This window comes from Tenrec ecaudatus, chromosome 11 (genome assembly GCF_050624435.1).
Source record: "Tenrec ecaudatus isolate mTenEca1 chromosome 11, mTenEca1.hap1, whole genome shotgun sequence".
Taxonomy (NCBI): Eukaryota; Metazoa; Chordata; class Mammalia; order Afrosoricida; family Tenrecidae; genus Tenrec; species Tenrec ecaudatus.
Window position 1 is genome coordinate 4,807,474 of NC_134540.1, and position 12,483 is coordinate 4,819,956.

At 55.0% G+C, this 12,483-nt stretch overlaps 1 protein-coding gene across 1 annotated transcript; it reads right to left on the reverse strand.

Annotated features, from left to right (window-relative positions):
* Nucleotides 1-493: 493 nt before the first annotated feature.
* Nucleotides 494-12,483, reverse strand: URAD (ureidoimidazoline (2-oxo-4-hydroxy-4-carboxy-5-) decarboxylase). Its single transcript, XM_075562643.1, has 2 exons — nucleotides 12,309-12,483; nucleotides 494-840 (listed from the first exon to the last, which is right to left on the reverse strand). The coding sequence occupies exons 1-2, from the start codon at nucleotides 12,481-12,483 to the stop codon at nucleotides 494-496; spliced, it is 522 nt and encodes a 173-aa protein (XP_075418758.1).

The following is a 12,483-nucleotide window of genomic DNA, read 5'->3' on the forward strand; positions in this document are numbered from 1 at the left end:
TGGTGGTACCCCCAGCACACACACACACACACACACACACACTCTCACACACACACTCACACACACCCGCCGGGTTCTGCCCTTGGGCTGACCTTCCGTTTTGGGAGACAACTCCCCCATTCAGCCCCACGCCTCTAGCTGGTACATTGCCCCGGCTAGCCTGCCCTGGCTCCAGTGGGCTTACAAGCAGAGATCGCGAGGCCGCAAGTGAGGTGGGCGAAAGAAAACCAGAGAGGCGCTGAGGAATCCGCGATGTGTTTTCTGGCTTGTGGGCAGGAAAGGGAGGCGGTGGCTCGAGCGGGCGACGCGCTGGGCTCCACGAGGGTTGCCCGTACAGGCCGCAAAGCACTGGCCCACATCTAGCCGCGCGTCCCTGGGGATGGGATGGGGTCGGGCGGAGTGGGCCAGCGGAGGGACCGAGGGGCGCTAGAGTCCTTCGAGGGCTCCAGGCCCCTCTCCTCCTGTGGGCGCGCGCAGGCCGTCCAGGTGGGGGCTACAGCCGGGCGGGCTCGGTGCCCAGCAGGTCGGCCAGGCGCAGGCGGCCAATGGTTTTCACCTCGCCCAGGGCGGTGCGCAGCTCCTGGGCCGGCGAGCAGCGCAGCCGGCGCTCCAGCTCGCGGGCCACGGAGGCCGGGTCGCGGAGGCGCGCAGCCAGCACGAAGGGGAAGCCGAAGCGCGCGCGGTACTGCGCGTTGAGCAGGGCCAGACGGTCGCGCTCGGCGGCGCCCAGGCCCTGCAGACCCGCGGCGCGCTGCTCGCGCTGCGACTCGGCCGTCAGCGTGCCCCGCTGCAGCTCGCGGCCCGCCAGGTCCGGGTGGCAGCGGAGGATGCCCTCTTGGCCTGCAGAGAAACACAGACACACACGGGGCGTCACCGGACAGCGGGGACAAGGGGAGCACGGGGGGCGACAGAGGACCACAAGGGGGGTCCCCACGGCGCTCGGGCGCCCGTGCCGCCCGCCCCTCGCTCCATCGTGGCCCAGACTTTGCGCGCGTCTCTGGGCTCCCCAGGGGCTGGGGGCGGGGCGGGAAGTGAGAGGTTTGTCCTTTGAGACCTAGGGCGAGAGGAGAGGGGCCCTCGAAGGCTCGGAATTTACGACTTTCTCGGGAGGGAGCGGGGCGGCGATAAGGAGCGGGTGAGCTCCGTAGCCTTTCAAAGTCCTTTGCTCTCAGGGGGGCTTTGATGTCCAAGGGGGCCGGACGCGAAGACCAGAAGACTTCCTGAGGCAGCCAGGGAATGAGTTTCGGGCTGCTACGGAGGGGGACGCGCAGGGCAGGGGCGGTGTGCGTCCGCGGGGATCCTGGGGCTGGGCAAACACACGCCCAGGACTCTGTGACGCAGTGTGAGCTCCGGGCGCAGGACCCGGGATCTAAAGGGGATGGGGGAACGGGGACGGGCTGGGAGGGTGGGGGCGATTACCTGCCTGTTTGCAGCGGGAACTCTGAGTGAAAGGGGCCTTCCTAAAGGGGCCCAGCGGCCACCTCTTCCCACTCCTCCCAGAGAGACACGGAGCAAGGTGCTATGGGAAGAACGTGTCTCAGTCCGACCGGGGCCTAACGCTGCAAAAGGGCCCGATGGATGGGAAAGTATAGGCTCCACGGGAAATCCGTGAAATGGACTGACTGGGTGTCTCAAGCAGAACCATCCATCGTGAGGGGAGGGCAGGACTGGGCCGTGCTGCCTTCTGTCTTGCGCATGACGGGAAGGACTCAAAACCACCCTCAGTGCTGTCTAGCCGTTCCGATGCCTGGCTACCCGATGGGACCCGGTAGAACAGCTTCTGTAGGGTTCCCCACTGCAGCAATGGGAACAGAAAATCTTGCGCCTTTAGCAGAGCAGCTGTTGGTTTTGAACCCTTGCGGTTAGCAGCCTCATGGGAAACCAACCCGAAGGGCCACCAGGGCTCTAAAAGAAGATGGGAAACCTCTGGGACTTCTAGTCTGAAGGGAGACTGGACTCCCTGGAGCTGGGCAGAGCTTGCCTGCATTCAGTCCCAGTTCTGACAGAGGGAGAAGAGCTTCCTTCTCTGTACCTCCAGAGTTGTGCCGAGTTGTGTTACTGTTAGCTCCCGACCCATAGCGACCCCATACACAACAGAAAGCAACACTGCCTGGCCTGCGCTGGCCTCACCAAGGTTCCTATGCCTGAGCTTCATCGAGGAGTGGACACAGGGAGCAATGCCTCGTGAACAGTCCAGGATCCCTCATGGCCCCAGGAGAACACACAATGGCACTGCACTGAGCTCAGGGGACATCCCCAGCCACAGTCCTGCCTCTTCAAAGCCCAACAGAGCCACCGTCCTCCCGTTCTGGTCCTGAGGTAGGCTTCTTGAGGCTGACTTGGAAAAGGGAGTCATGGAAAAAAAATGACTTTTAAGGATAGTGTATTTCACACACACGCATACACACACACACACACACACTCCTGGCTGCGGAGTTGGACACGTGGGACCCCAGGTGTTCAGCAGGGAGTGGCTTTCCCGCCATGCTTTCTTGGGTGGCATTGCCCCGTGGGTTCCCACCACTCACTTCGGTGAGCAGGCCAGTGCACATGTCTTAGAATATTACCTCCCTGCAGTCTCTGCCCAAGTAAAGAATGATGGGGGTGATGGCAGGGGTCCTGGCGGTATAATTGGTTAGGCACTGGGTTGCTTACCACAAGGTTGGCGGTTCAAAGCCACCGCGTGCTCATCAGGAGAAAGATGAGGCTGGCTGTTCCTGTAAAGGAAACCTTATGACACAGTTCCACTGCATTCTGTAGGATCACTGTGAGTTGGCATCCACTCAAAGGCAGGGGGGTTAGTCCAGTTTTGGGGGGTAGTGTCATCTAATTCACGAACCAGCCACCCTCATAGGCAGGGAACCCGAGGGAACTTCATTGAAGAGAAAGAAGGAAGGAGGCCTGGAGAGGGTCAGAGGACAGACAGGACCAACCCAACCATACCCCACCCCACCCCGGCTGTGGGGAAATGGATGCAAGTTCTGTGCTCACACATGCGCACACACACAGACACACGCGCAGTGGATGTGATGTACCCTCCAGCCACAGAGCCCAGTCTGACACCTCACCAATCAGACTCAAGGGGAGTCTTAAAGGTCTCAGTCTCACAACCGCAGACATGTGTTTTACAGCGCCATTATTGTCCAGGCAAGAGGGAAGTGTTTTCATACCAAAGGACAAGACTTTAAAGACTACCCCAAGAGGGGCGAAGGGGAGAGGGAAGGGACAAGAAGACAAAGGGGAGGAAGGTTGGGTAAAGCAAAAAAAAAAAAAGATATAAAAATTATAAAGTATCAAGTGTTCAGAGGGCAGGGGGGTGGGGGGACGCGGAATGAGAAGCTGATACCAAGGGTTCCAGTAGAAAGAAAATGTTTCGAAAAGGATGATGGCAACATATGTACAAATGTGCTCGACACAATGGATGGATGGAATGTTATAGGAGCTGTAAGAGCCCCCAATAAAGTGATTTTAAAAAGAAAAAAAAGGTAAAGATCGCAAAAGGACCATATATAGTGTGTCTGTGTGTCTCTGTGTGTGTCTGTGTGTGTGTGTCTTGGTGTGTATATGTGTGTGTGCATCTGCGTGTCTGTGTGTTGGCGTGTCTGTGTGTGTGTCTTGGTGTGTATATGTGTGTGTGCATCTGTGTGTCTGTGTGTTGGCGTGTCTGTGTGTCTGTGTGTGTGTCTTGGTGTGTATATGTGTCTGTGTGTTGGCGTGTCTGTGTGTCTGTGTGTGTGTCTTGGTGTGTATATGTGTGTGTGCATCTGCGTGTCTGTGTGTTGGCGTGTCTGTGTGTCTGTGTGTGTGTCTTGGTGTGTATATGTGTGTGTGTGTTGGCGTGTCTGTGTGTCTCTGTGTGTGTGTGTGTGTGTGTGTTAGGAATGGAGAGGTTCCTGGGATTCTGTTAGTTACTATTTTGATGAGACAGACTGTACAACTACATAGAATGGGTTTTCCTTTGTACGTGTTATATTCTGCAAACACAAGGAAAATAGTGAGAAGGGGGGAGAGAGAGACAGAGAGCGAAAGGTCAGGGCCTTAAAAATTTCCCTCCAGATTCTTTACCCACTGGGCGGGCATGGGGGGAAATAAGTACAGAAAAGGCTTAGGTGACCTGCCCAGGTCACTGGGCCAGGAGTTGAAGGCTGGATTCCCTTCTGTGGCACCAGTAACTCCCCCTCCATATGACCAAGATTTGGAACCCCGCTCCTGGTCCTTGCTCCCCAGAGGATGCAAATAGGAGGGGACACTCAGCCTGGCTGGATGCAGCCCCAGCCCATGCAGCGCTACCACGCCAGCGCCAGGCCCCCCCAAATGGCCCAGATGCCGCAGACCGCCTATGACTGTCTCCTAGCACTGCCTCCACCCCCTGCTTATCCACTGCCAGGTTGTCCCCCTGAACAGGAAGTAGGAAGGGGACCCTGTCACATCTTCTGATGGCCCTTCCTCTCTTTGCTCCCTCTTCCCCATTCTTGCCAGCCTAAATGAGAGGGAGGGCTGGTAGTGACAGAGTTCTGTCTCTCGCTGTTCGCCTCCCCTCCAGCCCACTCTCAGCACAGCCACCCTCCTCTGTGGGCGGGGGAGGGATGGGGTGGGACAGTGACATGAGTTTGGGTGCACAGAGGTGCTGGTCTCCTGTCCTCCTGAGCCTCAGGTTTATTTCCCCTCTTGGAAGCCTCACCTGGGGTTAATATTTGCCCAGGTTTTCACACCTGGTGGGAGAGGAGGTGGGCCACCGGATAGAGGAGGAGCGGTTACAAAGAACTGGGATGAAAGGAGGGCTCCCAAGATGCCCAGCCATGGCTGCTGCGGATGAAAGGGAGGGTCCCCTGAGGAGCTGGGCCCAGTGGGCCAGGCTTTGCAGCAGAGTGCTGGAGAACCGGGACCCCATGTGCCAGAGGAGACCACCCATCCGCACAGCAGCATGGTCAGGACTTTCCCCGCAGAGTGGCTAGTGGGTTCAAACCCCTGGCCTTTCTGTGACTCGCTGAGCCCTTGAGAGACATTGCTCTGCCAGGGCCCCCAGCGGAGGGTAGTTCGAAAGAAGTAGGATCGGACCCAGCTCAGTCCAAAGGCTCCATCTTCTCACCTCAACTCACCCTCTGAGGCTGAGTTCACCTGTCTGGCAGGAACCCCATCCTACCTCAAATGGCTCTTCCCACCTGGGGCCCTTCCCACCCACCGTCAAGCCCCTCTACATGGAGGGCTAGAGTTCTGTCTTGGACAGGGGATGCCCTGTGTTGACCAAGACGGCCTGTTCTTCATAATCCATCCAGACTCCTGCCACTGGCATGGCATGTCCTCTGGAGTGGGGGGCCACAGGGGTGGGGTGCTAATGCGGGGTGGAGATGTGAACGCGCAACACTGTGGGGGCCACATGTCATGACCCTCAGAACCCAGAACGTGTCCCGTCCACAGCAGACCCTCACTGCTTCAGGAGAAGAACTGCGCAGACAGCAGTGGTCTGCTCCTCACGGACCCTACCAGTCCACTAGCACCCCAGCCTCCGAACCTGTCACGTGTTCTCAGTCTTGTGACAAAGGATGGCCTATCCCTTGGATCAAAGGCCACACCTTCCGCATGGACTTCTCTTCCTCAAAGACTGCTTCTGCCGCCTGGGGGGGCAAAGACTGCTTCTGCCCCCACTGTCTCATCGCCACCAGCTCATGTCTTTCTCTCCAGGAGCCGCTGGTGGGCTTGAACCTCTGACCTTGCAGTTCGCAGGCCAATGCCGGGCTCTTTTATCTTGGCCTCACTTGCCCCACGAACAACAAGACAATCCTCCCTGGATTCCTAGCTCCCCTCTAGTTCCTCCCTACTTTTCTGCTCCTTCTCAAAGCAAAACATCTCAAAAGACTCGCCTACTTCATGCCCCTGGGAGCTAGACGAGCCTGCCTACTCCCGTGAAGGTTTAGAGGTGCAGAAGCCCCAAAGGGGTAGCTCTCCTCCGTGCTGCAGGATCACTATGAGATGGAACCGACTCCAGGGCCATAAGCTGTTTGGTTTCGTTAGTTGCTCAGATCAGGATGGCTGATGACTGGCATCTTGCCTGAGCCAAACAACGATGCTCTGTCATCCCCACCCTCAGCCTCTCAGGGGGCAGCCCGCTCTTCTGCGGAAGAGATGGCCCTCACTCACCTGCTTCCCACCCCGGGTCTTCCTCTTCTGCTGGACCACAAATTTCCACACAGCCCGGGGTCGGGCATCAGGCCTCCTGCCCTTCTCCATCTGCACAGACACCCTAAGCATCCTCATCGCGTCATTCTCTGATGACACCCAAACCTCGTCTGCTAGGCGCTGTCGAGTCAGCCCTGACTCATCGTGACCATGGTGACCCACCTACCACAGGACAGAACAGGGCCCGCTCCTGCGCCAGCCTCACCGTTGTTGCTGTGTCTGAGCCCACGGTTGCCGCCCCTGTGCCAGTCTGTGCTTTTTGGCTGGCCCTTAGTCTAGATCAAAATTTTTAAACAGGGGGCCAGTTCACTGTCCCTCAGACCCGTTGGAGGGCCAGACTATAGTTTTAAAAAAACTATGAATAAATTCCTATGCACACTGCACATATCTTATTTGAAGTAAAAAAACAAATGGGGTAAAAATACCCAGCGGGCCAGATAAATATCCTCGGTGGGCCGCATGTGGCTCACAGGCTATAGTTTGAGGACCCCTGGTCTAGACCCTCACTTTCATTGCGTTCCTTGTGCTGGTCAAAGAGAGACCCATTTGGATAACTCATCAGTATCTCAGTCTTGGCTCACTCCCATCCGTCATCCCCACCCTCCTCTTCTTCCCAGCCTCCCTCACCTCAGAAAAGGGCATCATCACCCATCCAACCAATCGAACTCAGGCTGTCATGTGACTCTCCTTGGTTCCTCTTTGTCTCTGACCCACCAAGTTCACCAAGAAGACCTGCTGGCTCTAAATCTGAACTACATTCTGAGACTCAACCACGTCTGCTCATCCACAGCCCTCATCTGTCACTGTGACCACGCCACCAGCCCCTGGAGCTGATCTGCCCCACACGATCATTCTGGAGGGCACGTCCAGTGGGGCTCACAGCAAATGGAGTGAATAAAACTTTCTATTTATACCTAGAAAGTTCTACAGGATCTGGACCTTGTTTCCCTCTCTTTCCTCTGACGTTCCTATCATTCACGCTTCTTCACCCATGCTGTACCTTCCATGCCCCTAAAGTGCCAGGTCCCTCCTGCTCCCTAGCGCCTCGGCTACTTCCTTCTCATGCCTCAGTGTTTAACTCAAACAGCACCTTCGAAGAAAGGCCCCCGATGACATATGTCCTTCATAAGCAGCAGTCAAGAAATCAGAGGATGCACTGCGTGGGGCAAATCTGTCCACGAGACATCTTTAAAGTGCGGAAGAGCAGACATGTCACTGGAGGAGCCAGGTTACACTTGGCTCGGGTCATGGCATTTTGCATCGCCTCCTACGCATGAGAATGTTGGACATCGCATAAGGAAGGTCGAAGAAGATGGATGCATTTGAGTTGCGCTGCTGGAGAAGAATATTGAAAGTCACAAGGCTGCCCAAAGGGCAAACATCTGTCTCCAAAGAAGTACGTCCAGAGTGCTCCTTAGAGGCAAGGATGTGAGACTTTGTCTCACATACTTTGGACGTGCTGTCAGGAGAGGCCAGGCCCTGGAGAAGGACATCGTGTTTGGTGAAGTAGAGGGACAAGGAGTCAGATGGCACCAGTGGCTGCAGCAATGTGCTCAGGCACAGGAGCAATTGTTAGGCTGGTGCAGGACCGGGTAACTTTTTGTTTTGTTGTGCAGGGGGTCGCTGTGTGTCAGAATTGTCTGGATGGGACCCCTCACCACTGCCACCACCGCCAACAATGGCCTACGCATGTGACGAGTGAACGATGAATAAGAAAGGCAAGCCAAAGATCGACGCGTTTGAATTCTGAATTCTGGTGTTGGTGGAGAATATTGAAAGTAGCATGGACGGAGTCGCAATGAGTTGGAAAGGACTCGATGGCGCCTAACAAGAAGTATAAAAATCTAAAAGTATCTAGGGTGTTTGCTGAATATGTTAATTACTTGTTGTGGACAACATGCCTAAAGTACTTGAGATAAAGTCTTGCGGTCCCTGCTTCTAAGGCGGATTCTGGCAGCACTTTTTCCAAGACAGATTTCTTGGTCCTTTTGGCAGTCCCTGGTACTCTCCATGTTCTTCTCCGGCACCCCATTTCAAATGTATCCAGTCTTCCTCAGTCTTCCTTATTCAACGTCTGACCTTCACGTGCATGGGAGGCCATTGACGGTACCCTGGCTGGGGTCAGGGACACCTTAGGCCTCAGAGTGACAGGCTTGCTTTTCAACTCTCTAAAGAGGTCTTGGGCAGCAGATTTACCCAATGCCATGTGTCATTTGATCTCTTGACTGCAGCTTCCAGAATTGTTTGTGAGTAACTTGTTAGCATATTGCTAACTTGTTTAGAACTCTACCAAAGCCTGGGGCACAGCAGGTTCTCCTGGAGTCTTCCTCTCTCTCTTGGGAAGGTGATCTCTCTATATGACAGAATCGGTGGCACAAGGAGTCTTCTTGGTATAATGGTTATGCGTTGACCTGTTAACCCAAAGGTGAGCAGTTTGAAACCGCTAGCCATTCCTCCGGAGGAGACAAGGCTTTCTATTCCATCAAGATAGACTCAGAAACCCACAGGGGCAGGTCTACCTTTTCCTATAGCAGCGGTTCTCAAGCTGTGGGTCACGACCTCTTTGGGGGGGTCGAATGACCCTTTCACAGGGGTCGCCCCATAACAGTAGCAAAATGACAGTGATGACGTAGCAACGAAAATAATGTTATGGTTGGGGGGGGTCACCACATGAGGAACTGTATGAAAGGGTCACGGCAGGAGGAAGGTTGAGAATCACTGTCCTATAGGATCCCTATGAGTCAGCTCAGCCTCGATGGCAGTGAGTTTTTGAAGAGGTTTAGTTGCCACGAGCCAGAATTGACCACCATCAAAGGGGAATATTTAATAGTCACGTCTAGAAAGGAGCCCTTTCTATAGGAGCCTATTACTGGACCCCCAGTAGTGCAGCAATTAAGCAATTGTTTGTTAGCTGGAAGGCTGGCAGTTTGAACCTACCGGCCGCTCCTTTGAGTCCATGACCTGGGGGACTGCATCTGTAAAAATGGCAGCCTCGGCCGTTATGAGTCAGGGTGGACTTGCTGGCAATGGGTTCATTTTAAATATAGATACCTTATATCCTGTATCATATGGGACTTATTTATTTTTTATTTTCTTTTTTTTTTCTTTTTTTTTGGGACTTATTTAAAAACGAACCAGCAAACTCACTACCATGGAATTGATTCCCACTCATAGCGACTCTTATCGGACAGGGCAGAGCTGCCTCTGCGGGTTTCTGAGACAGTAACTCTACAAAGGGGTGGACAATCTCCTCTTTCTGCAGGCCTTTGGAATTAGCCATTACGGTGGGCAGCAAATGAGTTTGGTTTGGCTTGATTTGCAAGCAATTGCTGGACCTGAATTATAATCCTGGCCTGCCACCTACTGACCAGTTGCCATCATAACACCACTGAGCTGTACGGTCAACCTTGATGTGGCTTGAGAAACTGGATTTTCAGGTTTTCTTAGTGGAGGATTAGATAAATGATCACTTCTTGGACCTCCCCCCCCACCCCAAGTCCTTTCTCATTTTGATTTAAAGGCTCCCCGTCACCCTGTCTGTTCTTTACTGTCCAAGGTGTCTTGGTGAGTTATGTGCTGGGCTGCCAGGACATGGTCAGCAGGCCTTCTGCTCCCGTAAAGATTTGCAGCCTCTTAGAGCCTCGGAAACCCACAGGCATAGTTCATCTAGGGTCTCAAGCGTTAATGTCCCTTGAATAAATTAGCGCATGCATGAATGAAAGGCTAGACTGTGTTTCTGGCTCATGGGGAAATCCTCCTGAAGTTGTTGACTTGACTGCCGGGGTTTTGACTCAGTTTGTCCGGCCACCTGGCTGAAGGTCCTAGGCCTCTTGTTGTTTCAGTTTTATGGCTTGTAATGTTTTATAGAGTCGTTAGGGGGTTTCCGTGTCTTAGCAACAAGGCCGGAGACCAGCAGCAGAGATGCTCTGTATGGTAGAAGCATTAGACTGGGATGTCTGCGTCACTGTCGCCGATGTAACGTCGTCTAGTCTCTTCATGGTTAGACACGGGGAGCCACCCGGCACTAAGGCTCTGTGCCAGTGGCTTTCACGCCTTTAGTCATTTTGTCTTCCTACCCCCACACTCCCCACGGACCCACTGATCCTAAGGTCAGGGCCCATTATCCTTGAAGACCACTGTAGACAACAGGTCACTCACTCACTCAACAAGGCTCTACTGGGTCCTAGCATCTCAGCAAGGAGCCATGGGGACTGAGAGGTGCCCTGCTCACCTGATAAGCTGGTGACCTGCTCTCATCAAGATTACCCATAACAAAACCCAGGCCACTGCTGTGGAGTCTGTCCCGGTCCATAATGAATCTCTCCAGGTTTCTGAGGCTGTAAGGAGGCAAACAGTCTCATCTTTTCCCCTCGGTGTGGCTGGTGGACTTGAACCACCAGCCTTGCTGTCGGCAGCCTGACGGTGTCACCAGGGCTCCTAGAAACCCTGGTGGGGCAGTTCTACTCTGTCCTATGGGGTCATTATGTGTCCAAACCTAAGCCAGCAGCACTTAACACCAGCATTCCAATGTCCCAATGTCAAGTCCCAATAGCCACCCCATGATTCCCCAACACTGGCGTGCACCAGAACACAGAGGTCCCACTGAGCCAAGATAAAGCCTGACACATCTGAAGGTGAAAGTTGGACACAGAATCAGGAAGTTCTGTGAAGAAAGGATGCATTTGAATGGTGGCGCTGGTGGGGAATATTGAAAGTAGCATGGCCCGCCAAGAGAGAACAGACATCTGTCTGGGAAGAAGTACGGCAGAATGCTCCCTAGAGGCCAGCATGGCGAGACTTTGTCTCACCGACTTTGTGCATGGGATCAGGAGAGACCAGTCCCCGGAGAAGGACACCATGCTTGGGAAATTGGAGGGCAGCGGAAAAGAAGAAGGCCCTTGATAAGATGGACAGACACAGGGGCTACAACAACGGGCCCAAACAGAAGAACCGCGGGGAGGACAGCAGTGGGCAAGGGATTACTGTGTGTCAGAGTCCACTGGATGCCCTGACCCTCAGCAGGAGAGGGATCTGGGTGGAAAGAGAGGCGCCAGATCACCCCCACCACAATCCCATGGTACTGGGGACAATAGCTGCTCAACCTCGAGGGGAGACGCTGGTCAAGGCGGCCTGCTGAGCTAAGGGCTGCACTGCACACTTGAGTCCGATGGTTCAAACCCACTGGTCACTCTAAGAAAAATGAGGTGGGCCGCTCTACTCCGTCCTAGGGGGGGTGGAGGGCCATGTGTTGGCATTGACTCTTGACAAAGGGGAAGAGTTGGAAGCTGTGGTCACATGACCTGGGGTGGGGAGTGGGGGGAGTGAGAGAGATTATTTTCCCGTTTGTCATCAAGGTTCCTGTACCAGAGCGCACTGGAAGTAAGTGCTTGTTGAGTAACTGGGTAAATGAAGGCGTCATTGATTGACGTTCCCCGCGCCATCCCCTCAGCCCCTCCCCTCTCCAGGCCCCTGGTGAAGGACGTCAGGGCATTTCCCTGTGTTTTCTTAACTCCTGGCAGGAGACAAGGTCCACTCCTCCTGTCCATCACCCCTTGAAACTCACTTCGGGAACACCACCGTGCCTGGTGCGTCCTGTTCCTGCTTGCTCAGCAGGCTCTGGTCTCCTGGGCAGGGGAGACCTGACCCTGTGGGCTTCTGAGACTCTTTAGGTGTTTATGGGAGGAGAACCTCCTCTTTCTTATAAGGAGCGATTGGTGGGTTTGAACTGCTGACCCTGTGGCTAGCAGCCCATGCGTAACCATGGATGGCACCTCCCCCGGGGCTCCTCGCGACTGTTGCTAGATGCGCCTCAGATGTGTGGAAACGACGTCCTTCCTCCCTCTGCAGATGTCTGTCTGAGCAGGGAGAAGGCGTTGTGGCTCCCTTCTGTTGTGTAAGAGGCCTCTGAGGGGTGCCCCCTGTGCTCAGCGCCGACCAAGTCCGCCCCTAGAGCGTCGGGAGAAAGGCCTGGCTGTCGGCTCTGCACGTGCCCCCCGCCCGGGGCACAGCCATCCTCTGACGCACGCGGAGGAGCCTGGAGTCCACCAGTCGATTTCTGTCCTGCAATGGATGGAACCACGCCCCTCTCTGCGGGACCCTCCCGCTCCTGCCAGCCCGCAGGAAAGCCTTACCCGCCTGTGGCAGCGCATCCAGAAACGCACAGAAGCGCGCCTCCAGGTCGCCGGGGTCCGCGAAGGGGCGCTGGGACCAGACGGCCGCGGCGACCAGTGGACAGCGCTCAATGACATTCCCAAACACGTCCACAAAGTCGCCGAAGTCCATGGCGTTGACCTGCTCCATGTCCAT

Excerpts from the sequence above, each read along its gene's own strand:
- URAD (XM_075562643.1), bottom strand. The coding sequence starts at position 12,483 with ATGGACATGGAGCAGGTCAACGCCATGGACTTCGGCGACTTTGTGGAC. Across the intron at positions 841-12,308 it reads GGATGCGCTGCCACAGGCGG|GCCAAGAGGGCATCCTCCGC; the intron begins GTAAGGCTTTCC and ends GTTTCTCTGCAG.